Here is a 25,872-nt window from a genome sequence, read left to right on the forward strand (position 1 = left end):
CTCAGTCAAGTGTATGTTTTTATTTTTCAATGGAACATAAACTCCTTTAGAAAACACATTCATCTGGATGATAACACCCATAGAAAAAAACACTAGTCTTGTGTTGTTTTTTTTTTATTATTTTTTTTTTTAAATTTGGCATTTGTTATTTGCATTTATATTAAAGCAAAGTGCATCTTTCTTATTTTTCTCGTTTATACACATTGCACAATACATAAATAATGATGCTTATAAAACGTCTTTATATTTACAAGTAATAATATATTTATATATAACATAAAATACATTTTTTTCTTTAATAAATTTCAGTTTTTTTTCAAGGAGTCCTTTTTTGTGTGTTTTATTTCCAAAACACTACAATGCTAAAGTTCCAATGAGAATGCTCTCTTGTTCATTTAAACCTTTATATTTAGAAAAATAGCTTATGTTAAGGTCTAAACATGCTCATTGAGCTAAGAACAGTGTAAAAGTATCAAACTTGTGTATGAATTCAAGAAGAAATGAAAGCACAACTGCATTTCCAGATACGATGGTACCAGGATAACCTGATCTAAGCAGGTTATAACAGACCAACTATCGTGAACAAGTTTTTTCTTTTTTTTTTTCCCATTTGTTTTTTGTTGTTGTTGTTTGTTTGCTTCGCTTTTTTTTTTTTTAAGCTTATGCTTCACATCTCAGCTCAAATTGTAAAGCACAGGCCATGCATGATTTCTTCATGGTTGTTTTCTCCCCCTGCATCAATCCATGACAATAAAAAAAGCAGTGGAAGGATGGGCAGACTTCCCCCAACACCCACGTTCTTGTGGTGGACAAGATGAACACAGGGATGAGACGCCAGCCCAACAACAACAAAAAATCGACAAGGGTGGGTAAAGACTTGGCTGGGAAGGTTTTGCACCATTGTTTGGTTGCAGCTAGGTGGGGTTAGCACCACTGGGGAAGGGGTCTCAGCTGGGTGTCACCACCACTGGGGACAGCCGGAGTCAAGGGGAAGGTGGTGCATGAAAAATAGGGGTCTCCTGTCGTGTTATCCAAGAGAAGGAGCCATAACAAATAGCAAGTGGCTTCCCGATCCTCGATCGCATAGGATAATCCTTTCAGAGGCGGGAAACAATTATCATATGCAATCCGCCCCCACCCCCCGCACCCTTCTCTTGTCCTTCTGAGTTATTGGTCATTCACACTTTAAAAATATATATATATATTTATGAAAATACCAAGGCAAAAATCTTTCCATAAGCTATTTCTCAAAACAGGAAAACAAAACAAAACAAAACAAAAAGTTTGCATGAAAAGCAAGCACTCAGAAGGAAATAATAGCAGCAAAGTAGTATAAATGTCATGAGTCCACTCTGTCTCGAGTCATTGGTTATTAAAAATAACCTCCAACCAGCACGGGCAACTGCTGATAAACTGTCTCGTGTAGCACTGGCCCCAGCCTTTTACAAAGCTGATCTGAACAGTAAATCCGGTCCATGGTTGCTGCATGAACTCATGGTCATTTGGCCTCTGCAAACTGTACGCCTTCTCATAGTCAAAAGCCTTGATGGAAAAACCTGGAAACACTTTGTGCACCAGCAATGTCCTGGAGTCGGGGTTGTCCAGTGTGGCTGACTTGATGAAGATGGGATAACTGCTGCGGTTGTACACCCACACACCATCCACTTCCTTAGTGAGCTGGATGCCATACCCGATCTTGCTGCGGACCTTCTGCACCAGCTGGCTTTTGTTGTCCGAGTTGAGCTGTCCGAGGCAGAAACCATTCCCCTGAGGTAGATCATAGAAGATATCCAGGGAGGGCTCTTGGACAGAGTACAGCCGACCCACGCGCATTTTCTCTTCCCAGTATGCCACCACGCACCAGTGTGACTGATCCCCCGGCTCCTGAAGAACTTGGGAATCTAAAGGAGGTGAGAAAAAAGGAAGAGGAGAAATTGAGTGCCGCGGGGGTAATATGACCCAAAAGTGATGCAACGCCAAGAGGTTGCTTGCCTGCTCTCACTTTCATGATGCTCTCCATGCATGCATCAGCACCCCTAGCAGAGCCACTGCTTCCGAAAGCAATGTGTGACAGCCACAGTTAACCCCACTTACCCACTTTTGGGTGTTTGCTGTGATGCTTCAGCACCTGGTTCTGGTGGGAGACAAGGGCCCAAACCACCAGCTCCCCCTCCTCAAAAGCAGCTCAAGGCACCAGCAGCACCCTCAGTGCTTCCGTCCCTTGCCCAAACCCTAGGCGGGACTGCCGGGGCCGAGCAGCACCCTTCCTGCTTCAGCCAGCTGCATCTGGCAGGACCAGGTGCCCTAAAAACCTTTATTTGCACCCAACAGACACACTTTGGAGGTCACCCCAATGAAACAGGGGGTCCAGGGCTAGGCTGCCCCACTTGGTGGGGCTCTTTCAGGTGATGAATGCCCAGGCCAGGCCCTCAGCTGAAGGCAGGACGTGGGAAGCGCAGGCAGACGGCAGCTCGCAGTGGCAGGGTGGAGACCGGAAGCCTTGCGTTTGTTGACAAAAACGGTCACAAAAACCCACAAGAGTAGCGCCGAAGTGAGTTCCCTTAACCTGTTTTTTCAACTCCTTCTCTGCCTAACCCTGTGTGAGCAGTGAGGGTACAGCACGGGAGGGAGAGGAGAAAAACAGGATGGGGGAGCTGAGAAATGTGAAAACCCCCTTTCCCTGATGGAGTATCTGTACCAGCCCAGTGCAATTCCTCCCAGCCTTCACAGGCATATTAAGACCTGGGAACTATTAATCTCTATAATTGTATTTTAAAAAATAATAATAATACAAAAATCCAGCCTGGACTGCAGGTTGGTGAGCAGGGGGCAGCACCCAGAGGCCTCCCCAGCCAAGCACCGTGAGGCCCCGCAGTGCCGCCTGAGCCCCCCGCCTTATTTTCTGTATTTTTCTGTACTTTTTTGCTATTAATAAACCTGCTTCTGCAGCACAGGCATTTTCCTCCAGCCTCCCGTTTAAAGCACGGCACTGTACTCTTAAAAAAACCAACAACCTCCTGACGCACACTTTTAATTTCCTCATTTCTATGCCATCAAGGAAAATATTTCTGCAGTTGCTGGAGGCAGCTATTAAAACCGGGCCTGAGCGCACCTGGCCGGCAACAGGAGGGTCGCTCGGCCACCAGCCCCCAGAGCCAGCAGGGCCGGGGGTCCCTGGGAGGATAGCCTCACAGAGTATTACGCCACAGGGTCGAGGTGTGCCACCATTTGTCCATCCACTTCTCCTTGCCAGTGCCTCCCAGGACTTCTGTTTCCTCTAACTCAATCCTGCTGAAGCCTGGCACCGCTGGGGAAAAGGGACGAGCAAGGGAATGGGTGGCCCGGCTTGGGTTACTTTGGCCCTAAGTGAACGGGGTGCCAGCACCCCTCTTCCCTCCACTGACAGAGGATGCCCCAAGAGGGTGTTTATCAAGAAACACCCCTGGGACTGCATTTCCCATGGAAAAAAACAAAACAAAACAAAACAAAACAAAACAAAACAAAACAAAAAACAATTTGAGGGTAATGCAAGCTGCCCAGGTGCCTGCTGGGTTGCCGCCCCCCCCCCCCCCCCCCCCCACCTTGCTGCACCCTCCCTGCCAGCGGGAGTTTTGCCCAAGTAAAGAAAAGAGCTTGGTTGATGGCAGAAAAAAAGTTAATTGTTAAAAAAGCGGCTGGCCCTGAGCCCTGGTCCCAGAGGCAAGCTGGAGGCAGCCACGGGAGCCTCCCCCTGGAGAAGCATCAGGCACCGTGCTGCTCGGGCAGGGGGACAAAACTGCTGTTTGCGTACATGCGCAGAAAGGAGTGGATTTGTTTTTTTTTCTGAAGATGGTTTAACTAGCTGTTTGTTTAAAGAGCTAGTGAAAGTAAAGCTAGGTTCTAAAAAAAAAAGCACAACCCAAGCAACCAACCCACCTAATCAGAGCCTGCCATCAATGCCTAGAGCCTGCAGGTCTTTCTGCTTTACAGCAGTTGAGGGAATTTTGCAGCAACAGCCATTGAACCCTGTTGAAATTCCTGTAAGTTTTTATTTATTTTCTTTAACATTCAAGTATCCCTTTGGGGGGGGGGGGGCAAAAAAGCTTTTTTCACCTCCTCATGTTTGTTCTTGCATTAGTGAAGACCACTTAGCAAGTAGCTCATTGCAACTTATAAAGTGTTATTTAATTGCCAGTGTGTTAAAAAAAAAGGCAAAAAGAAAAAGAAAACTGCCTTGGCTATGAATGAACAGACCTTTATGGAGGGCTGGAAGCTCATGAATGAATCCCACTAGGGTTTTCAATTACATGGGGTGACCAGACCTCAAGGACAAGTCTTAGGTAATCCGTGATTTTTTAAACGAGCCAGTGCCAGTGCACAGTATAAATATGCCAGAGCGTCTTCTGTTTGCAAGATTTAGCTGTTGACTGGATGTCTAGTCAAAAAGCCATTAGAATATATGGGTTGAGCCTGGATAAACAGGGTCAGGCCTCCCTGCCAGCCTGGTGAGCCAGCCACCACCAAAGACGCTTTTCACAATTGTTGGGATTCACAATTGTTGGGACCCAGGCGGAGTTCCCCCACTCCTCCCATTTTGGCATCAGCAGGGAGTATGGGTGGGAAAAGCCAGTGGCATTGCCTGGGCAGCAGAGGCAGGAGAAGTTGTAGGAGAGAAGGAAAAAGTGACGCAGACGCTTCCGGCGGAGATGGAAATTTTTTCCCGAAAAGGCTCCGCTTTATGGCAATACCCACAGGCTGGGCTAGGCACAGAAATGAAGCAAAATGCTCCCAAAAGTCCCAAAACGTCCCATCAGGGTCATCTCATGGTCCCATGCCACCTCCCGCAGAAAGCCCTGCTGCAAACTTGTACAAATCCCCAGATCCTGGGAAATTTGGGGCCACATCTCCCGCAGCATGTCCTCATGGGCCACCTGCTACCACTGCCAGCGTGCCATGCACCAGATGAACCAGGGCCACTGTGTGAGTCAGTACATAAATGGCTCAGAAACACTTTGGGATTCTAGTTTTGAGTTAAAAGCATCGTTTTTATGAACTCCTTGGAGCAAACACATCCCTTTCTAAATGCCTGGAAAAGTCCCAGCAAGCTGTGAGCACTCCCATATCCCAGCAATGATAATGCTTAATGCTAGAAACATGCGCACCATTATTTTCTTATTAAGCACCCCTTCATTTGCTGCTATTGTTAGTTTATTATTATTTCTATGGTTTGCAAGGCAGCCTGCCTAGTGGCCCCATCAGGATTAAGGGCCCCCCAGTGCATTGTGCAAACTTATTGTAAACAAAAAATAAATAACTGAAAATAAAGCTAGCCTCTGCCCACAGGAATTTGGAGAATTAGTCATATTAATCACTCGTAGTCGCATCTACAGAGAACCACTGGCCGAAGCAGAGCACATTTCTGCATGGAGGGGTGAAATCAAGGCAACAGTGTGGCACCCCAAACTTTTGGGGGCAACGTTTCTCAGCAGTTTCGTTCCGGTGTCTTTGAAGAAGATTTTGTTGACTCAGCACCACATTCCCATGGAAAACCACATTTTTTTCTCATTTCTTCTACCAAGCCAGATGACACCCTCTTAACTTTCCAGAAGGGCCATCCTGACTTCTACCAGCCCATCCCAGGGGAAGGAAACATTGTTCCACGAAGGCATCCTTTCCAACAAAGCTCCTTTGCAACATGCAAACCAGTTCGACAGACTGTGAGGTTTCCCACCACCTGCCTTGACCCTCGCAATTGTCAAGTCCTGCCCAAAACTTCTCAATTAAAGGCCAGAGCCAGGGTTTCTCTCGCTTTGGCACCATGGAGGAAAGTGGATGAGGGAGACTGACTACACAGAGGGACCTGAGTGCCCCAGGAAGAGCCCCGTGCTTGGTTTTTTCAAGCCGCAGCAGCAGACTCTCACATCACAGCTGCGCTGGAAGCAGCAAGGAATTTGTGAAGCGGCTTTGCTCCTCGACACATCAACAGCTTTGGGATGATGAAACCATGTCATCTGCATCTGTACTTTTTCTTTCAGAGTTCTGACAGTTTTATGAGGGGACCAGGAAGAAAAAGTTATTTTTCATTCAGGAACTGAGCCATTTCAGCTAATTTCAGGAGAGGTTTCTGTCTGATTTTTTTTTAAAGGCCATTTTGTATTGAAAAAAAATACACTGAACATAATTTTTGGTTTAAATATGTGCATCGGCCCTCTCCATCCCTCCTGTTCATTGCTAGATGTTTTCATGTTTTCCAGTCCATCTATCCAGCCCTTAATACCCTCTGAGCTGGTATTAGGAGTGCCAGAAGCCGTTGCAAAAGCCAAGCCCTGCAGAAGACAGAGACCAAGCACTCGCTGCTGCTCACAGCTTTTGCCTGGCGGTGGAGGAGAGGAAGGAGCGGGTCCCCCTTTCTCTCTCCCCCAAAAGTTGTGTACTTCTTCCAGGCTCTGCCCAGAGACAGCAACACTGTGGCCAGCAAAGCCTCTCACGGGTTTTCAGGTCTCAGCCTTGTCCTGGTGCGACTTCATAAACATCGGGGGGAGGTGGGAAGGGGATCTTTTGTTTTTCTTTGTTTTGTTATAGCTAAAGGTTTTCCTGTAATCAACTGACTTCTAAGGAAAACAGCAAGTTGAGCACACACTGCACTATCTTACCCTCCCTGGACTACTCCCATTTTATCCAGTCAGGAGCTATCTAGATCGTCACTGGAATCTGTGACAGGAACAGCTCTTAGCTGAAAATGGGAATACAACAGGCGCTCCTGATTAGATTTTTAAATGCCTGTAATTGGATCTTTTATCAGTGATATTAGGACTATAAGTAAATTAAATTATCCGACTGCAGAAGTGTTTTAACCAGAGATTTACGTGTCTTGATTCTTTTTAACAGCAGCTTCGCCCTGCAGGGTCTCCCGGTGCTCTTCCTAAGCTTCCCACCATCACACGTCCTCCCCTCCTTTATTCCTCTGGAAGGCCTGGGCTGGGATTTCCCACCCAACCTCACCATGCCATCACCTCCCCTGGCAAGGCCATGAAGGGCTCCTCTTTTGGGTACCCTCGCCGAGCCACTTACAGTGGTGACCCTGCACCCATGACCGACAACCCAGTGCGAATAGGCAGAGGCGGTGGATAAACTAAAGTAAGCGTGCACCGAGTGCTGGAGAACAGATGAAACAAAGGCCCTTCCTCCTTTATTTGTCAGCACGCTCGGAGGGCATCTGTGCTTAAAAAAAAAAAGGCTGGACTGCTGTCAGCACAATGTGTTGTCTGGTTGGGGCCAAGGCTGAGACCAAGCTCAGCGCATCTCACGCCCATAATCTCTCTTGGCTGACCTTAAGCAGCATTTGTGAGCGTGGGACAGAGCCGTGCCCCCCATCTTTTGCTACTCACTGAGATGGAAGAGATGGAGACAAAGAAAAGGCAGTCACTGCCTGCAAGATCTCTTCCCACACACCCAAAAGCAGGCAGTAAATCCTGCGGAAAAGGTTCAAGGCTTTCATAGTTCACATACAAATTCACTACATGCAGCACCATGAACCAGATGCAAATGCACTTGCCGCAATTAATTGATTATAGTCTCCCCTCCTATGAGCAAATACACTTTAAAAAAATGCCAGGAATGGTTCATGTTGGCTCTGCATGCTCTTCTGTGTTTTCTTGAGAGTCTCTCAGACCAGCTTGGGGCACTGCAGTTGCAATTTTGCCCCTCATGCCACTGTAAGTACCTTTTTGCAGGATCTCAGGAAAAACACATGACTGAACTATTATTCGAGAAGGGACCAGGAATTGCATCAAGGTGAGAACAGTGAGCATGATGTGCAACCACAGAGCTAATCAAAGTGAAGATAAACAGGCATGAAACAGGGAAATGTCACCTCCCTTCTAATCTCCTGGGTAATTCACAGGGTCCTTGGGTGGGGGAACAAAGAAACAAACAAACAAAAAAACAAGTCCAGAAAAACCCTTCAAAGCCAGATTTCCAGGTATGCCTTGCAAAAGCAAAGAAAAATCAAAATTAAAGGACATACCCTGCTGTAGAAAAGGGTCTTTGTGCCTTTACAGGAGCTTGTGGGCAGCCTGAAGACACCGCCCACGGGAATGTTTGCCCCAAACCTTTTATATCTCACTGCACACCAGGGCGAGACAGCCCTGGCTTCCTCACTCCCCTGCTTTTGATGACTCGGATGATTTCTGAAAGGCTAATTTAGGGGATCGTCAGGTGCTCAACTCCTATTGTTTGCAGAGAAAATAACCTCCCCAGGGATGCGCCCACCCAAGCCACCTGCAGGGTGGCCCCCAGGGATGTGCACCCTGCCTCAACACTTGCTTAGGGAGCCCTTAATCTGTGGATTATTGACACGATAGACCATAACATCTCTTTAGGAGCCATTACAGCCCATCATGTCAGTAGGTACTTAGAGTCCTTAATCTGCGGATCGACAGGCTAGACCTTAAATTTGTGTCTATGTCTAATTAGGCAGTTTCTTATTACTCAACCTATACAGTAACCATGCTGGCCAAAGAGCCTTAAAATTATTTCTTTAATTCATTAGCAAGTTGCCCACCCAATCACTTAAATGTCTCCTTGCTCCTTAAAAGTTAACCTTGCGTAAAAATTGATGTCCTGAGTTTTCCTCAAAAACTTTACTTTGGCACCAACAGCAACACGAAATTTCCCTGCCTCGAAAAAGAAAATCTCTATTCTCTTGGTGAAACCCCAACTTTCTATTCCATCACAAGCCATCTTCACTGCCTGGAGAAGGATGGAAGGCCTTTGCAATCAGTTCATCCATTTTTCTAAGGGCTGGTGTCTAGAAGCCGAGTCACTGTGAACAGATTTGAAGTCTTTTGAGTCTGATGGGGACGCAGGGGATAAAATTTGGCAGAAGCCACCATGGGAAGAAGTCTGGGATTGTAATGATGTTTGATGTTTGTAACCAGGGCTTTGGTTAAGACCCATTTAGCAGTGACTGATGCAGCTCTCCCCTGCATTAACAGGAGTGCTCTGCTCGGTCCAGGCATCCTCTGGGGACCCAAGCAGAAATTCCCATCACCTCCAGCAGGGCTGCAAAACCCCTTGTGAAATCAGCACCAAAATGAGGTGGGTTTGGATGGCGAGAAGAGGAGATAGCAGGTCACCAAGGACATCATCTATGGTTTCCAGCCCAGCATGGTGGCACCTTGGGCCAGCCTTCTCCTGGGGTGCCCGACCTGGCACCCAGCCCAAAACCGTGGGGCTTAATTCATGGATGGGGCACAAGAGCAAACTGAGGAAAGGTTTGCTACGAAGCCCCGAGGGTGGGCAGCGGTGTGGCAGAAGGAAGGCAGGGCTGGGAGGGCAGCCAAGGCATGAGGAGTACAGGGTGATTCACAGCCAGGTGGGGACGTGCACGGGGCAGTGAGGAGCGGGGACAGGAAAGAAAGAACTGAAGTGAAACTGCCGGGTTCATGGAGTCCACAAAACCAGAAATTTTATTCACAAACATCTTATTAGTCATTGCTACTGTCTAATTACAGTGATTAATCAATTACCACGGCTAAAAATTACCCGAGAAAAGAAGAACCTTTCTTGTGCTCACTTTCTTTAAAAGCCAGCAAGGCTGCAGCCACCGGTCTGTCTGCTGCAGCTACAAGGGGGAAAAAAAATACACGTGCACACACCAAAAATGCCTGCCTGCCTGTCTCCAATGGTTAGAGAGGAGCCAGCTGACTCCAGTTTCCTCTGTACCAGGCTTTGGGCCTCATCAGCCATGCAAATTATAGAGTACCGTGCTGTCTGAAGGCTGAATTTCGACTCAGCTCAGAGAAAAGCCTTAGAGGAAGGGTGGGGATGAAGAAGCCAGCCAAATCCATTCATAATATTTACAGTAAATGGGCCTCTTTGCTGTTGTTTAGTATACAGTCAGTCTAATTATTTTTGAAGTTTTAATTTAAAGAACCTTCTTTATCTGCCTCTCCTTCTGCACCCCTCAAAGGTGTGGGAAACTTTTTTCTTTTTTCAGAAAGCAGCAAAATGGGAATCCCTCCCCCTGCGCCTCACCAAGCCCTGCCCGCGATGAGGTAGGAAGAAGGAGGCCTTCCAGGGGGACAGGGGAGACCCCTCCAGGGGTGGAGGGAAATATCCTGGGGGATTTTAAGACCAAAAAGAAAAGAGAAATCCTGCCTGACATGCGGGAGCCAGGTGGGCTGTGCACTGTGGTTAAGCACGAGGGAGCAGATGCTGCACATGGAGCCCCCCCAAGTCCTAATGCAAACCCCTCCCAGACCCCTTTTTTACCACATATGTCCCCACTGCTCTCCTCCCAGGTGGCAGGGACACTTCCCTGGAGGAGCAGCTTGCTCCTGGATGCTCTCACGTGTCCCTGCGCCCTGTCTGCATGCATTTCATACAAGTCTGCGTGATCCTATTTTAAGGACAATCAGGGAGGTTTCAGGAGATTTCAGAGGCTACTCTTAAACACGCAGGAAACCCCAGCAAGCCTTAGCGGTGCCATGCACCCACCAAGTGACTCAGGGCTGGTCCTGGCCCCAGATGGCCATGGTGATTAACAAACGCCTCCCTGCCTGGCTTCCAGCAGGGCACACCCCTTCTCCACCTCAACCCACCCCAGAGCTGAACCAGAAACCTTCTGAGAAGGAGGAACCAGCACACAAAGGGCTCCCGAGTTACAACCACACAAAGCAGACCCAAGGCTGAGCTTGACAAAATCCCCTCACCAGTGACAGCAACCTGCCCATCACCCTCTCAGCGTGGGGATAAATCACCACCACTGCCACCAAAGCCATCAGAGGCCACCAGGTCCCGCAAGCTGCGGGGTCATGGCCCTCCCGAACACAGCCCTCACAGCTCAGTTTTGGGAGATGAAGACCTTGAAAGGCTTTTGCAATTCAAAATAGAAGTGCAGCTCAACCAATAAGACAGTTGCTGCTGTCTGGTCCCGGCAAGCAGGGATGCAGCCCCCGGGAAAGCCACGGCTCTCCACGTTTTATTCTCCCTACTGACAACATGTAGCTATGCGGGTTACATGTTAAAGGGCTTGTAAAGGCCTTAATAAAAACTGATGCATACTAAGCTAGTATTTCCAAACTGATACCTAATACCTAGATGTGTGTTACAATTTTTTCCTAAGTGCATTCTGTGCACACGCACACAGGGCATCACTGCCACTCTCATTTCCATAATGAAAAAAATCCACTCCTTGCAGCACACTGAACTGTAATTCTCCCCAAAGTTATTGCAAGACCAAAACCAGACATACCAGACATTTCCCTAAAAAAAAAAAAAAGACCACCACCCATCCCGTGCAGAGCTCTTTCCTGGAGGGCAGGGAAAGGCTTCTTGCAGGGTTGTAAAACATGGAAAAGCATGGCTGGAACAAAAGTGCTTTTCATGCCTGACGTGCCCCCCATGGCCCCACTCCGTAACAATTATGAAAATTGTTTAGTTGGGATGGCATTTGGAGCATTTACTGCATTCCTGCCAATAAATTCCATTCCCGGATCTGATGGAAAACGCGCCCCCTCTCCCCTCCCCTCCCCTCCCCTCCCCTCCCCTCCCCTCCCCTCCCCTCCCCTCCCCTCCCCTCCCCTCCCCTCCCCTCCCCTCCCCTCCCCGCCTTCATTCCTTCTGTCTTTCTTTACAACCTAATACCCTGTCAACTTGGGGCCAGGGCCTACTTAGGGGGAAAAAAAACAACCAGCACCGGACTGGAGACAGCATGCAGACTGAAAAAGTTAATCATTACTTCTGCCTGTCTTCATAATCTAATCACGCCTATTCCTAAGAGCATGTGGCAAAGCCCACTCGTATGCAGGGGCTGGGTTGCCGTGGACAGGACAGATGGATGGCACCATCCCCCCTGGCCGGTGCCCCCTGGGCAGGGCGCAAGCCAAGCGCTCAAGGGCTGGCGAAGGGCGCTTGGACGGAGTTCACAAGCGAGGAGCTGCCTCGTCACACACACACCCCTCCCCTTGCCTCTCGCTTTGCTCTGGATTAATAATGCTGAACAGTTATAGAGAATATTACGTTCATTAAGTAATTAACCCTCACGGTGCTCCGGCAGAGCTGGCACCACTATTTCGCAGACGGAGCACCAGGACCATCGGAAGTTTCAGTGCTTTGCCCTGAGCTATAAAGCAAGCAACACCCAGGTGAAAAGCTCTAAAAAGCTGCTTGCTCCTGGAGGAGGTGGCTTCGTCCAGCAGCGTGGTGGCACAGGGGACACTTGAGGCAGCATCCTCACCAGCCCAGAAGACCTGCTTTGCTGCCACGAATAGGTGCATCTGCCCCAGCCCAAAATGCTTGCTTTCTGCCCCCAAAATCACCTCGCTGCGCCATCCCAGGTGACACCAGCCTGGTGACACCCACGACACATTTTCCACGCTCACTCTGCGGGGCTGTGACAGAGAACAGAAAAACCGCAGGCCTCTCTGTGCTGAGATTTATGAGTTTGTTCCTTATAACGAGCTAAAAAGTCTCAGCCTGGCTTCCAAAGAAAATGAATTCATCAGTTCAAACACAGCGATGTAACTTCAGGCTCTCGACTCCTTTTCCAAATAAAAATGCTGTTACTCGATTCCTGTGCTGCCGCTCGCAGTACGGCTTTATGGGGTTATTTACCTGCTTGGCCCGGGGAGGCGCGGGGTGCCCTAACTCATCCGTGGGGCTCCCAGCAGCTGTACCGGGCGGCCGAGCTGCACCCCACCTCGCCCCCCACTTTCTCAGTGCCCCGCAGCGGGGCTGCCTTTTTCCTTCCTCCTGCAGGCCCCGTTGCAGATAGCTGCGGCACCTCCCCGCGCTGCCAACCTCACAGCAGACATCAAAGCGCGGGCGGCCTGGACAGGAGCTCCCCCTCGGTGGCAGAGCCCGGGAATTTTTAGTATCTCTAAGCCAGAGCCATTGGTTTCATCACCGCGAGTCACCGGGGCCAGAGCCAACTCCACCGGTTGTAAAAGCAGAGGATGTTTGAACTTTCACCACCTCCCCAGTACCTGGGTTTCTCAGCTGTAAATCAGCCCGTTTTGGAGGTTAAGGAGCACCTGAGCAGGAGGGGATGGCGGGGATGGGCGTGGTGGTGGCACTGTTGGGGTGTGGGGCAGCTCTGCCCCACAGAGCCACGCTGCCGCAACACTCGCCGCTGCGAGCCAGCGCTTATTTAATCAGCATTGGCAGCTCTACAAACAAAATCTATTCAAAAAGAAAATTACCATTCATAGACTCCTGCTCGCTTATTATGTACACATATATGTACATACTTGCAACAATACTCCAAAGGCTTAGCAGCTAGAGCGCTCCTGAGTGAGTAGCTTAATGCAGAAATCTGCCTGCCCACCTGCCCCATAGGAAGGAAAAGCCCTGGAAAGCCGCGTGGGCATGCTGGGGGCCAGTGATTTACACTAAAAAGTGAGGGAGAGGCAACTGAGCCTTCAGTCGCCAAAACCCAGCACCGATGCCCTGCTCTGTCCTTGAGGATGAGGAAGGGCATGGTCACGATGGTGGCTGTGGGCATACACAGTGGCAAGAAGAAACCAGGAGAGGAGACTGAGGAGGAATGGGGGGAAATGGGCAAGAAATGAGCCACGGTCAGTCTCTGCACACCACTGGGGACAGGAGCCCCAAGGGAGGGAGCCATGCTCCAGCCCTGCACCCGGGGACACCTCCAGCATCCTGCAAACCCCGCGGGGCTTTGGCAGCCCTGAAAGAGCCCAGGGCATGGCAGGAGACAGGGAACATGGACAGCAGTTGGAGCTGTGACACTTTTTGTGTAACGAGGTTAAAAGGGTAGAGAAGGGCTGAGCCAGCCCTTACAGAGCTGCTCTTTTTTTTTTTTTTTTTTTTTTTCAAGCTAAAACCAGGATAATGACACTGGGTGGGGAACAATTTTGAGGGCTGAGCAGCCAAATCAAAATTAGTCTCCAAGCCAAAAGCTTCCTAGGCTTCACAGTTTGGAGAAGGAAGCTGAGAAAAGTCATGAAAAGATTCTTCAGTAAGTCAAGAAGCGTGGCCGAGTGTAACATTCAGGCAAAGGTGACCCTGCTATTAAAATATTTTTCAACATAATAAAATAAAGCACTCGAACTGCCTCCCTCTGAAAGGTGGGCCCCACAAGACTGGGGGGGGCTCTCCTTTTCTTCTCTTTCTCCTCCTCCCCTGGCACTTTCTTCCCCTTCACTAAACTACATTTTCTTTTATTTCTTTTTTTTTTTTTTTTTCCTTCTTTTTTTTTCTTGGCTCTTTCCTCATAAAAGACTGATGTAATTTCCTGTCTTGTCCCAATGTTTCCTGTTAATTAACAGGGTGAAAGTTATCACCACAGATTTAAAAGGCTACCCAAAAAAAAGGTTAAAAAAATAAAAATAAAAGCAACGGGAGAGAACGGCTGGCCATGAGCAATGCATCCTGGGGTGCACTTCATCACCTTCTTTCTCCATTCCTCAACCAGGGGCCACCTGCACGTCCCCCGGGATGCAGGGCCAGGAGGAGCAGCTTTTGTGTGGGTCTGGAGCACAGAGAGAAGCCCCAGCCTTCCCTGGGCAAGGATGCACCACTCCTTTCTTGCCAAAAAAATAAAATAAAGTAAAGTAAAGTAAAGTAAAGTAAAATAAAATAAAATAAAATAAAATAAAATAAAATAAAATAAAATAAAAAATCAGTGGAGAAAGTGGCAGCCTGGCTGCCAGTACCAAGGTCACCCACCACCCCCCAGCCTGACGGGCAGCACCACTTTCCCAACACACCCAGCACGCTGTTTTTATTAAAAGTTTAAAACAAACAAACAAAAAAAAAAAAAAAAAAAAAAAGGCTAACCACAAGCCCTCGCAACATCCTGTGCGACGCTGAGCACCTTCCCATTCTGCTGGTCCCCGCACCACGCAGGATGGGGCCGCACTGCTTGTACCACCCTGTTCCTCAAGAGCGGTGGGACACAGCACTGCACTGGTGGCACGTGGCCCATCCTCAGCCAGGTGCAGGCAAAACGAAGGGATTTTGGCAAAAAGCAAGGGTGGGGGGGTCAACTTGAACTCGCCTTTCTTTGCATTCCACCACTAAAACAGAGAGTGTGCAACAGCAATTAATAATATCTTGGTGCTGAAAATAAACTGGAAAGGAAGCTACTTTGTGACAGTAGGCAGGTGGCCAGGCTGCGGCGTTGGTCATTCAATCCTGCTGGGGACAGTGGTGGGCCTGGCCTCATATGGTACCCACCGAGCACAGCCATCGGCTCACCTGCCTCCTGCATGGCTCGGGGGGGCCAGTGCATCCCATATTCCCCGTATTTGTCCCCCCCCAGACAGTGCACACCACATTTTCCCCCCCCGCCACAATGCTCTAATGCTGGTGCTTGCGGGCTCCGTATTTAGAAACAGCATCATGCTGTGTCCCCCCATCCCCACACCGGGTAAATGCATGTGGTTAATGTTACTTGTTCCTATAGTGTAACTGATACCCGATCACAGATAGTGTAGATGGAAAAGATTCAGGCCCCGTCTCTGCCAGCTCAGGACTGCTCCTGTACGAGTGTTTTTGTCCTGTCTAGTTTTAAATGTCCCTAATGATCGGGTTTCCGGCACTTATCGGTACATTTTATTTTACAAGCAGATAGTGATTTGGATTGCTCTCTGGCAAACACGCAGGCACACCCCTCCCTGGCATCAAGCTTCCAAATTCACCTTTCTACTCCCATTCCTGCCCTCAAAAGCCCCAGGTTGCAGGAGAAAACCCAGTGGCCCAAAAGCCAGCTGCCTGAAACTGAAATGAGCTGCAAACCCCTTCGGTGTGGTGATGATGAGCAAGGTAAGAGGCAGCGACCTTCCCCAGACACCATGCAGATGTCGCTCGTGGTGGGATTTCTTTTGCATTTTATTGCCGACTACTCCCAAGGCACCGTTTGGTTGGAAAAATCCCATGGCGCCGACGCAAATGGATCAAGCAGGGATCACTGCTGGGAAGGGGGATGGAGTGACATGGGCTGAGTGCTCCTGCCATCGCTTGTCTTTTAACCCCTCCTGGGAGGACATCTAGGGGAGCACCGAAACTCCTCCCTGGGCCCTGGAGCAGTTCAAAGCAACTACTCAACAGGTCCCACTCTCTTTTGGGCAGCCCCCAGGGTGAGAGCCCACTTCAAAAGCCCACAGGAGGCAAGGGGCTGAGAGCTGTGGGGCTGGTGCCAAGCACCAGTTCCCCCCTCCCCACGCCTCTGGCCCGGTCGTGCTCTGCCACGGGTCAGATGATGTGCAAGGCAGCCGCGAGGCTCCTAGTCTGGCAGGCAGCCTGCTCCACTCCAGAGGCTCCAGCGCTGTCATCCATGCGTTAACCCCTGATAACCTTGTCCTTCGGTGGATGGGGATGTGCTTTTTGGGGAGCTGCTCCAGACACAGTGGCTCACACTGCTTACAAACTGCTCCGCAGCAAGGCTCGGAAGGAAAGGGTGCAATGGCATGAGGCGTTGGAAGCAACCAAAAAAAAAATTAAAGGGCCGTATACTCAAAAATAAAACCAGAATAAGTGACTTGAAAAAAAAAATCCCAAGCAATTGTTTATCCCTGGAACAAATATACATTCCTAGCTACAAAGGAAGATGTCTCAATTTAAGATTATAATAGGATGCCAATTTGTAAATAAAGGCATTTCACAGGAGGTTATAAGCTCTGTACTACAGGGAGGTGGAAGAGGGATTGGGAATGGGAAAGCACAGCCAGGGTTGGGAACGGGAAAGCACAGACATGGCTGGGCCAGAGAAGCCACTCGGGATCCTGCATGCGGTGGGGGGAGTGGAGGGACCCGCTTGCGAATAGCTGCGGGTTTAGGCAAGGTGCTTCTCCCCGGCGAGCAGATACCAGCGGGGATCAGAGGCATAGTGAAACATTCCAGGCCTGCCCACTATTCCATAATGAAATGTCACTCAGCCCCATGCAGTGCCTCTGCAGCAAAGCTGAATCAAACCTGAAGGAAAGCGGCCCATTAGACCCGGCACGGTCCGTTCCTAGGTGAGCACCGCTGGTGCCTCTCCAGCCTCCAACCAACTTTCCAGGTCTTTCCCTATCTTTCCGGCACACTCCTTGAGCGGAGGAGGTGGGAGGGAGAGGTTGAGGCTGCACTCACCCAGCCTCAAGACATGGCAGGCTTGGGCTGGCGCCCACCCAGCACTATCATGCGACGTCTGCTGGCTGCAGGAGGCTCTGGGCGAGTCAACAGGTGCTGCCAAGTGCAGGCTGAAGGCTGGGTAAACTCTTGCCTTTGGTATTTTATAAATAACCACAAATTAAAAAAAAAAAAAAAAGCGGTTGAGGTGGCAAGGATACAAGCCAGCTCATCTTGCTTTCTCTGCATCACAGCCTAGGCTGCTTGGAGAGCTTCTTTTTGCTGGCAGATCCAACACCATTCAGCTGTCCTGCAGGAGATCTGCCTTCTCACCTACCATGGGCACCACAACCCTGCACCGGCCAACATCCACCAGCAGGGCTGGAAGAGGGAGATGTCCATGTCCAGGACAGGTGGATGCCGTGTCCACATCCCATGGAGACCCAGCACCACCCCACAACCAGCCAGTGCTGTCAGATGGCTCCTGGAGCAGAGCTGCTCCATGGGTTGTACCCATTGCACAACTGGACACCCCTGGGCTCTCCGAGCGCGGCTTTGCTTGTTTGAAAGCACGGTCATAACCAAACACATCTGCTGGGAACAGGTCAGCTCAGAACACAGGAAAAAACACACTCTGTCTCCTATTTAGAGACATTATTTTTATCTCCAATGGGATATTTTTTTCTCTGTACTTCGACCGTGTCCAATACAAAGGACCTGGGCCGGTAGCACCTGAACACAACCACCTCAGTGGGCAACACCCTGGCTTACCCACACAGTGACCACCGATAACAATAAAGAGAGATATGTGGTAGTAAGGTGGGGAACACGGGCTGGAGGATGGGACAGATGGGGAGAGACAGCAGAGGTGCCCTGAGAAGAGGTGAGGGGAATGGCACGGGGTCAAGGATGAGCTGACGCTGCATTAATATCCAGCCAAGCTGCATGCAGGCTCCATGGGCTTCTCTGCTCTGATTTTGACCTCTGGAACAAACCTCATCCCCACCCTTCTTTTTTTCTTTTTTTTTTTTTTTTCCCCTGTTTATAACTAAGCCGGCTAGGTCACAGAGGTGTCGTGTGGCTGGGTCCCCATCCCTCACACTCTGCCCCCTTCCACACACTGTCACTGATGATGTCAAAGCACAACTCCACTACATGGGAGGTCACCCCAAGTATTTTGGGGATGCCCGTCCCTTTGTGGGGGACTCCCTGTGACTGCATTTTGACTTTAGGCTTCCCCCCTTTTTTTTTTCACAGAGGCAGGGCAGGAGCAGCTCAGCTTGGTGGTTGTGCAGGGGAAACACTTGCAGATGCCGCTCTCCGTCCATCGCCCTAGCCATGCCATGCTGTGCCATGCCACGTGCCCTCCCAGCTCCTTTTGCTTCTGCTCTCCCAGCACCTCTGGTATTCATCAATGAAACTGCCTTCGGCCTCCAGGAGAAAGCAGTCCTGCTGGCAGCCAGACCCGCGGCTCCCTTCATCAAAGGATCCTTGCTTCAGTTCCCTTCTTCATGCTCCTCTGACATTGCCCTCATCTTCTCAAAGCCCCATGCAGTTTTCCTGCCAGAATGGATGTTGACCCCGGGCTGGCCCGCTGCCCAAATTCTCTGTGTTGATAGTGATCTGCCTCACCTAACCTACCCGTCTGCCTTCAAGAAGCTAGGCCAAGCCTACCGGTTCTGAACATGACTACAACACGAGCATCTGCCGCACAAAGCAACCACTCCAGGTGCCCATGGTGCTACAGATCTACACAGCCATCATCCCTCCACCACATCCTCCTCAGCTTCTGAATTGACAGAAATGGGGATCTCATGGCTTTTCTTAAAGCCTTTGTAAGGCAGACTGGAGAATGGGTTTTCCATTAGGCCTCTGCGGCCCGTACCTTCCCAAACCCAGATGAGCGCTCATCCTTGAGGTGAAGCACTTCAAGCACACCCTGACTCATTAATGCCCTCTTCACATGCACTCTTCTGCTAACTAAAATATGCTGGGGAAAAAAAAAAAAGAAAAAAAAAAAGAAAAAAAAAAAAAAAAGGAGAAGGTTAGCTTTAGAGAAATGCTGCAAACTGCATTTTATTTTCCTTTCTCAAATGGGTTTCTCGAGTTGGGAATTTTCAGCACTGCACTTCTGTGCATGGAGCGGAGATGCCAGTAAATCAGACCAAATTCAAAACAAATGCTCTTTCATGTGGAAGCATTCGGCTTTGTTTCATAGCTTGTGTAGCTAACCATATCCCTCCATGAGTCAACTCTCCTATCAGCTTCTCATTAAATTAAATGGCTACAATTACATTTGTGGAGGAAAAAGAGTGGTTAATGATTGTAAAAGGTTCTGTTTCCAGGCTTTTCTGGGGGGAAACCTTTGATAACCAAGAGAAGAAAAATAAATCCAATCACATGAAATAAATAAAAAAAATGCCCTCGGAGGGGGGCATTTCTTTTGAGGGCAGGGGGGGCTTTGTTCATGAAGCTCCTTGGAGCAGCCCCCGGCCCCAAGGCACAGCGCTGGATCTCCCTTCCCACCGCCCTTCAGAGCAAGCCAACTGATTTCCTGCAGCCCAGGCCCCCACCTCCCTCCTTCCCTTCAGGAGCAGAGCAGACAGACAAGATGTTATCAATAGCCTGAACCTTTCAGAAAGCCCCCTTTTAAAAGTGAGTACTTCCTCTGCTTATTTCATGTGGTATCCTGTGGAACTGAACTCTCTCCTCCCCTCTGCAATGGGCATATTTCAAGAGGAAAAAAAAATAAATCTAACAACATCCTTATTGAGTTGTTTTGCTCCTTGTCTCCTTTCTTTTTCCAGTCCCTTTTTTCTTCCCTTCCTTCCCTAAAGCTAGAGGCTCCAATGGCAAAAAAAGGAAAACCCAACATCCCACAATGCTAAAAAAAAAAGTGCAGCAACAAGTTGCTCCATTCCCTCTCCCCCTCCCTTTGATCAATTCTCATTAGGGCCTTTGAACAAACACTATGCTCCCCTCTCAAATAACAGACAAGGTATATATTAAACCAAAAGAAAAACAAACAAGACTCACTTAAAGACATCCACACCAAATGCAATTCCTGGAGAGAGAGAAAGACATGCAGACCTGTGTGCACACACGGCTGCCGATGACATATTTCTGAAATTCCAGTCTCAGGGCAATGAGCTGCATAACTGCTCCACAAACCATAAATCAGGGAGACATGCCAACAAAGAGAGCACCTTCCAACATCAGTGAGTACATGCAGGTATGTGGTTTCAGACACTCAGTGAGCATGCACAGCTGCTTTCATCCTGGCAGCACCAATGTGTAGATCCCAGCCTCAGGACTGGCCTGGCCGGGGAGGGAGAAGGGCTGGTGGAGGCTTTGCACCTTGGAAAAACCCAAGGAGGGGTGGGGAAGCCACCCTCCGAACCCCGATCCCATGATGGCTGAAGGAGGTGGGAAGTGGGAAAACGAGGGAAATGCAGCACCCTCTTTAAAAGCTGAGCCTCACGCACAAAACTTTGGGTGCCGGTTACCCCAACCAGCAAAGCCTGAAGCAGTGCCCAGGCACAGCTCTTGTCCCAGGGATGAGATAGCAGTGCCACTGCCGCCAACCAGGCCAAACAGCTCGACACCAACCCCTTCTGCAAGGGACGCCCACACCTGCTCCGATAAACCATGCATCCGACCAAACTGACAGCCAACATCATTCAACCTTTCCCGACACACCTCTTCCTGCCTTGCTCTGAAATTAATGGAGTGCAAGGCTGGAGTTCAAAGGAAATACAGGCTTTTGGGGAGGGACAGCTTCGCCTGGGATTTCAACACATCCTCTGCAAGAGAAGCTGCTACTGAAACGAAATCCAACTCCCCCTTTGAGCATGCCTTTCTCAGCAACTTGCATTCCTGAACCCCCCCACACCCATTCTCAGCCAGGTGGGACCCTCAGCTGAGGAGACCCAAAGGGGCGCAGTGGAGAGACCCATGGGCAGAAGTATGGTTAATGAGAGGTGTCTTACCTGAAAGCCCCCCAGGGGCTAGACAATTAGTTCCCCCTGTTTCAATGGAGGAAGGCACAGAGTCTGGACAATCTGCTGCAGCAGAGGGAAAGAAGAAGAAATCAGTATACGTGCACTTCTTTGCAGGCTCCCAGCACCGCCATGAGTGGAACACACATTCCAAAGCATTTAACAGGAAGCGATTACTAATTGTCTGCAGAGACACAGTAGTTCATCAAGATGCATCCACCCTAAGTCATCGCCTCAGTCAAGGCTCTGTGCTGCACTTAATCACCAGCCCAGGCTGATTATAGACTGGCAAAAATTACAGACTGGCTTCCACCTCTCCATCCAAGTAACCAGGTAATGAAATCAAGGCTGTCCTCCTTAGGACAGAGCTGACAGAGCTCCCAAAATGCTTAAATTGCAGCTTTATGCACCTAATGCAGTCAACACCTGTACTCACCAGAACGAGAACTGAAATGGAAAAGTCTCATCACTGCCCTGTTGCCACAAACAATCTAAGCTTGTACTGCCCCATTCAGTTTTTGTCACCACTGGCTGCCACAGACCTCACCCACCGCTGGCCACCCCTGGGAGCACAGTGTGCACCCATGGGGCCCACCCCTCCAACCACCGACCAAAGGGACAAGGTAAGATTACCCGTCCCATCCGCAGTTTCCCATGGCATATGAGAAGCTTTTGGGTTCAGGGTTTAGGCCTCTCCATCCTGAGCCACCCAAGCATCTGCTTCCCCTGCTACAGGTGGTGAAAGCCAGAAGCCACCACCGGTCCCCTGCTCCTACAGGCAAACTCCAGCTTTTTGGTCACTACTGCATGCAACATGAACTCAGGGGCACGCTGTGCCTGAGCGGAGATGAAGGCAAGAGGAAAAATCCATAAAATTCACACAACCCCCAGGTCCTTGGCAGGCTGCACTAAAATACAGCTGGTTCCAGCCTCGCACTCTTCCAATCACCCACGTTAGCCAAGGGCTCTTGCTAGTAAGAGGTACTCAAGCTTGTGTTATTTTCAGCACTGAAGGGGTTGCTGTATCGGAGGTTTACACAAGCCTACTGCTTGTGAATCTCCTCCCCCAATTCCCTTACCGCAATATAAAACCATCGCGGAGATGTCCAATTATTCCCGGTGGCTACCAGCCCAACCCTGCAAGGTGCTGACTGTTTCCTGGAAATTGCCAAACCTCTGATTCCCATGAAAATCAATGCCACAGGTGGGCATTTGGCTCTGCAAGCAAAACCTCAGTAGGTTTCCTGCCCTTGGATGTTCCAGCACCACCATGACAGCATGTGAGCACCAGCCCAGCCCAAGCCCCTCCAAGGCTGACCACAGGATGCCGTGGATGGCTGTGCAGCAGAACCATCACTGAACCAGGCTCAGCAAGGCCATGAGTGGGCTACAGACACAGCCCCTTGCAGCTCCTGTCCCACTTAACAGTGGGTCAGAATATCTGCTTGAACTATTTGAGGGCACCATTGTCCCTCTTGCTTCCAACACAGCCACAGGCAGCAGCCCCCGCAGGGGCATGGGGACGCTGAGCTGTTATGCGCCTCCAGAAGCTCAGCTTCACCCTGTGGGCTCAGCCCCATGCCAGCCACTGTCACCAGCCCCTGGGGACATCCCAGGTAAGGAACAAGCAAAGTCCTTACCTACAGCTTCTCCTCAATGAACGTATCCAAGCGAGCTGGCCCACACCTACAGCCTGCCCGCAGGTAACACGTCTGTCGAGAGCAGACCTTTGTGCTCTGTGCAAAGTCAGGGAATCAGGATCACAGAACAGTTTGAGTTGGAAGGGACCTTTAAGGATCATATAGTCCAACCCCAAAAGCATACGAACATCAAATCAACACAGAAGCCAAGGAGGCATTTCACTAGCTGCAGCAGACCCCAGCACCCTGCTTTCCTCAGGCAAATGGCACAGCCTCCCCAGCACCCTGCCACCAGAAGATGTTTGCAATAATTTCACCAAGCACACTAGTTACCACTGCCAGACTCCGTGCTGGCACAGGTACAGCTGTTCACATGAAGCACTTATAAGATGGCACTAGGCACCTAAATATTTTTATTACCACTATCTGGTTTGATAGAAAAATACAAGTTTCCTACTGTGTGCACATCCCCAGCTCCATTGGCACTGTCATTTTTTCCTAAGTCGCCCAAGTTAAGTGGAGGCACTGCTCCTACCCAAGGTCCCTGGGGTGGACCGGCATCTGAAGACACATGCATCGGGTTGGTGAAGGACTTTGCTCCGTCTCACCGCCAGCTACCATCCCTCCCAGCCGTGGCTAGCATTACTGAATGTACAGGTGGGAAACGCCAGTCACACAGCACTGCCTGCCCTGCCATGGGGATGGCAGGGATGCTCAGACATGGAACCCTCCCCTGACTCGGTACGGGCTGCAGAGGAAGCGCATGGAAAGTCTTAGCTTGTGTAAGTCACCTGCGCTGACAGACCGACTGCGCTGACAGCTCCAGCAGTGCCTGCCGCGGCCCTGTGTGCCCTGGTAGTCAGAGTTCGACTGCCAAATGGATTTGTCTTTCAAAAAGGAAAAAAAGGAGGACTTTTTGGTGAGTAACCCAGTTGTTTCTGCGTTTCCGATTGGCAGCATTAATCACTTCCTATTGGCTGATCTGAATAACTTTTCCTTTCGAAATGGCACATTCATGTTCTGTGGCTTTTCTGTTTACACACATTTTGCTACCTTATGTCAACACTTGCTAATGAATAAATATATCACTCCACTAACTGAAAATGAGGTCCTGGCAAAGGCAGATTGGATGTTTAAACCCTGATAATAGATTTATCCTAACATCTTTACAGGAAGCTGAAGGCAGTCATTAACCCTTATCTCCTGCAGCTCTTTCTGCAGACATCCTCTGAACCCTCTGCAGAGCAGTTTGCGTCCCATGCCGGGATCATCGCTGGGGAGAAACAAGGGCAATAAAGGAAGAAATCTAAACACCTCATGCTTTGGGGTAGCACCCCCTTGTCCAGCCACCATGCAGGTGAAATAATGACAATTTTGCCCAAACCCATCAATCTTTGAGACCCAGCAGGGCCTCATTGCTTGTCACAGAACAACCCTTCTGCAACCCAGCAGCGAGCAGCACATGCTTGGGATGCTCAGCCTCCTCCCGATACCCTCGTTCATTCACCAGCTTTTATCTTGTGTTTTTTTCACACTGAGGCAAAATATTTCATGCTTTGCAACCCAATCATTTGTTAAACAGCATTGCTTATTTCCACATGGCATAGAGAGGCTTGTTATTGTTTCTAAGAGTTTGCAGAGGGGAAAAGCCTACAGCGTTACAACGTCCTGCCTCACTGTGCTCCAAGGGAGCACTGGGAAGGATGGGACCCCACCATGGTACCCCAGACATCTGAAGGCACTCCAACTTTGGGGTTCTTTTCCTTCCTTTTCTAAGAACCGACTGAGGGCAGCCTGAAAATGAAAAGACTGACTCCACCGAGGCAGTCCCATGGGACTTGTCCAGACTCCAGCAGCAGCCAGTCCCGAGAAACTGCAGAGCAAGACCCAGAGCTGGTCTGCAGAAACACATCTGTCTTTGACTCCCTGCCCTGCTGTCCCTCAGCTGCCAGGCGTGACAGAGGGTCACCGTCCCAAAGACACTGCGCTCCAGATCTGCTAATCCCTGGGGAGACAGCAGCTGCCCCTCCCTGGCTTCACCCCACTTCCAACTCTCCCCACCTCCCCTCCTGCCCTGTGCCAGTCCTATTTATCTAAGACCGGCGAGCTCATTGCCAACCGAGAGTTTATGCAGACAACAGCAAAAGACCTGGTGCCAGCCTCAAACGGGCTTCTCCCCTGGCACCCTGACATTCAGTTACAATCAACAGGCATGCAGAATGGTGCTAAAGAAAATACTAATTTTTTGACACACACACCCACCCCCCTTCCTAATTTTCTCAGCCTGACAACATGGGATTAGGCTCCCTTAAAACACAGCAAGATTCCCGCCAAGCCCAGTTGTCAGGTCTCATTTGGGCTCCCAGCTGTCAAAGAGCTGCTTGCACGAACTGCACCATCTCCCAAAATCCTACAAAATCTGGACAGACACAGGAGCGAGCTGCACAACTGCCATTACCAGTGCAAACCACCCGTGGCTGGGCATGACACCCATGGGCCTGCTGACTGGGAGAAGCCGGCAGCAACCCCAGCCTCGCGTTTTTCCTGTCACAGCCTTCCCAAACCACTCGCTCCCGAGGCCAGCCCAAAGGCCTGAGCCACTCCACAATCCCTCCTCGAGTTTCCTGGCAGAGTTGTAAAATCAGACTTTGTGCAATGCCTCTCTTAGACAAATTATACCTCAATTCTTCCGGGGGGGATCGGAAGGCACCCCAGCACCCAAGCAGTCCAAAAGCAAAATGCATCAGTGTAACAAAGCCATTTTCCCTGAGAAATGGCTGTTCTCCCTTTTTATCTGAAGGCAGCAGCCTGCATTTAAAAAGGTCCACTTACCCGTTGGTTTGAGAAAATCCATTGGATATCTGGAGTAGGGTGGAGGGGGAGACTCTGGAATTAGAAAAGTACAGAGAAAAATAAAGGCAGAGCCATGAGAAAGAAAAAAAAAAAAAAAAAAAAAGATGAGAACTTATGATAACAGTGGCATTCTTTTAGCAAAACTGTTTGTTTTAGCTCTGGGGGTTGGAGGCAGGGCAGCGAGGCGGTGATTGCCTTGATATTTAGCTGTCAGATAAACAAAAGGGGCCGTCTGGCGCCAGTCTCCCTGCTATCTGCCGCTCGGGCTGTCTGATCGGGGCCTCCTTGGCTCGTCGGAGCCGCAGCAGCGCCGGGGCCGGCCG

The 25,872-nt window shown here is 49.8% G+C and overlaps 2 protein-coding genes across 3 annotated transcripts in view; both read right to left on the reverse strand.

Annotated features, from left to right (window-relative positions):
• Positions 1-25,872, reverse strand: part of LOC311426270 (uncharacterized protein) — a 448,189-nt gene that overhangs the window by 252,039 nt on the left and 170,278 nt on the right. The gene's annotated exons all lie outside the window — the stretch shown is intronic.
• LOC311426312 (mothers against decapentaplegic homolog 7-like) overlaps positions 1-25,872 on the reverse strand; it is a 27,306-nt gene continuing 1,434 nt past the window's right edge. The window contains exons 2-4 of one of the 2 annotated variants that reach the window (XM_084502721.1): positions 25,529-25,582; positions 21,048-21,122; positions 1-1,901 (exon numbers count right to left, since the gene is read on the reverse strand). In XM_084502721.1, the coding sequence (XP_084358847.1) occupies positions 1,363-1,901; positions 21,048-21,122; positions 25,529-25,582 (668 nt within the window). In that variant the 3' untranslated portion in view covers positions 1-1,362. The remainder of the gene's footprint in view (positions 1,902-21,047; positions 21,123-25,528; positions 25,583-25,872) is intronic. The other variant, XM_084502720.1, reaches the window with a different exon arrangement.

Source organism: Aythya ferina (assembly GCF_964211825.1).
Source record: "Aythya ferina genome assembly, chromosome: W".
Classification (NCBI taxonomy): Eukaryota; Metazoa; Chordata; class Aves; order Anseriformes; family Anatidae; genus Aythya; species Aythya ferina.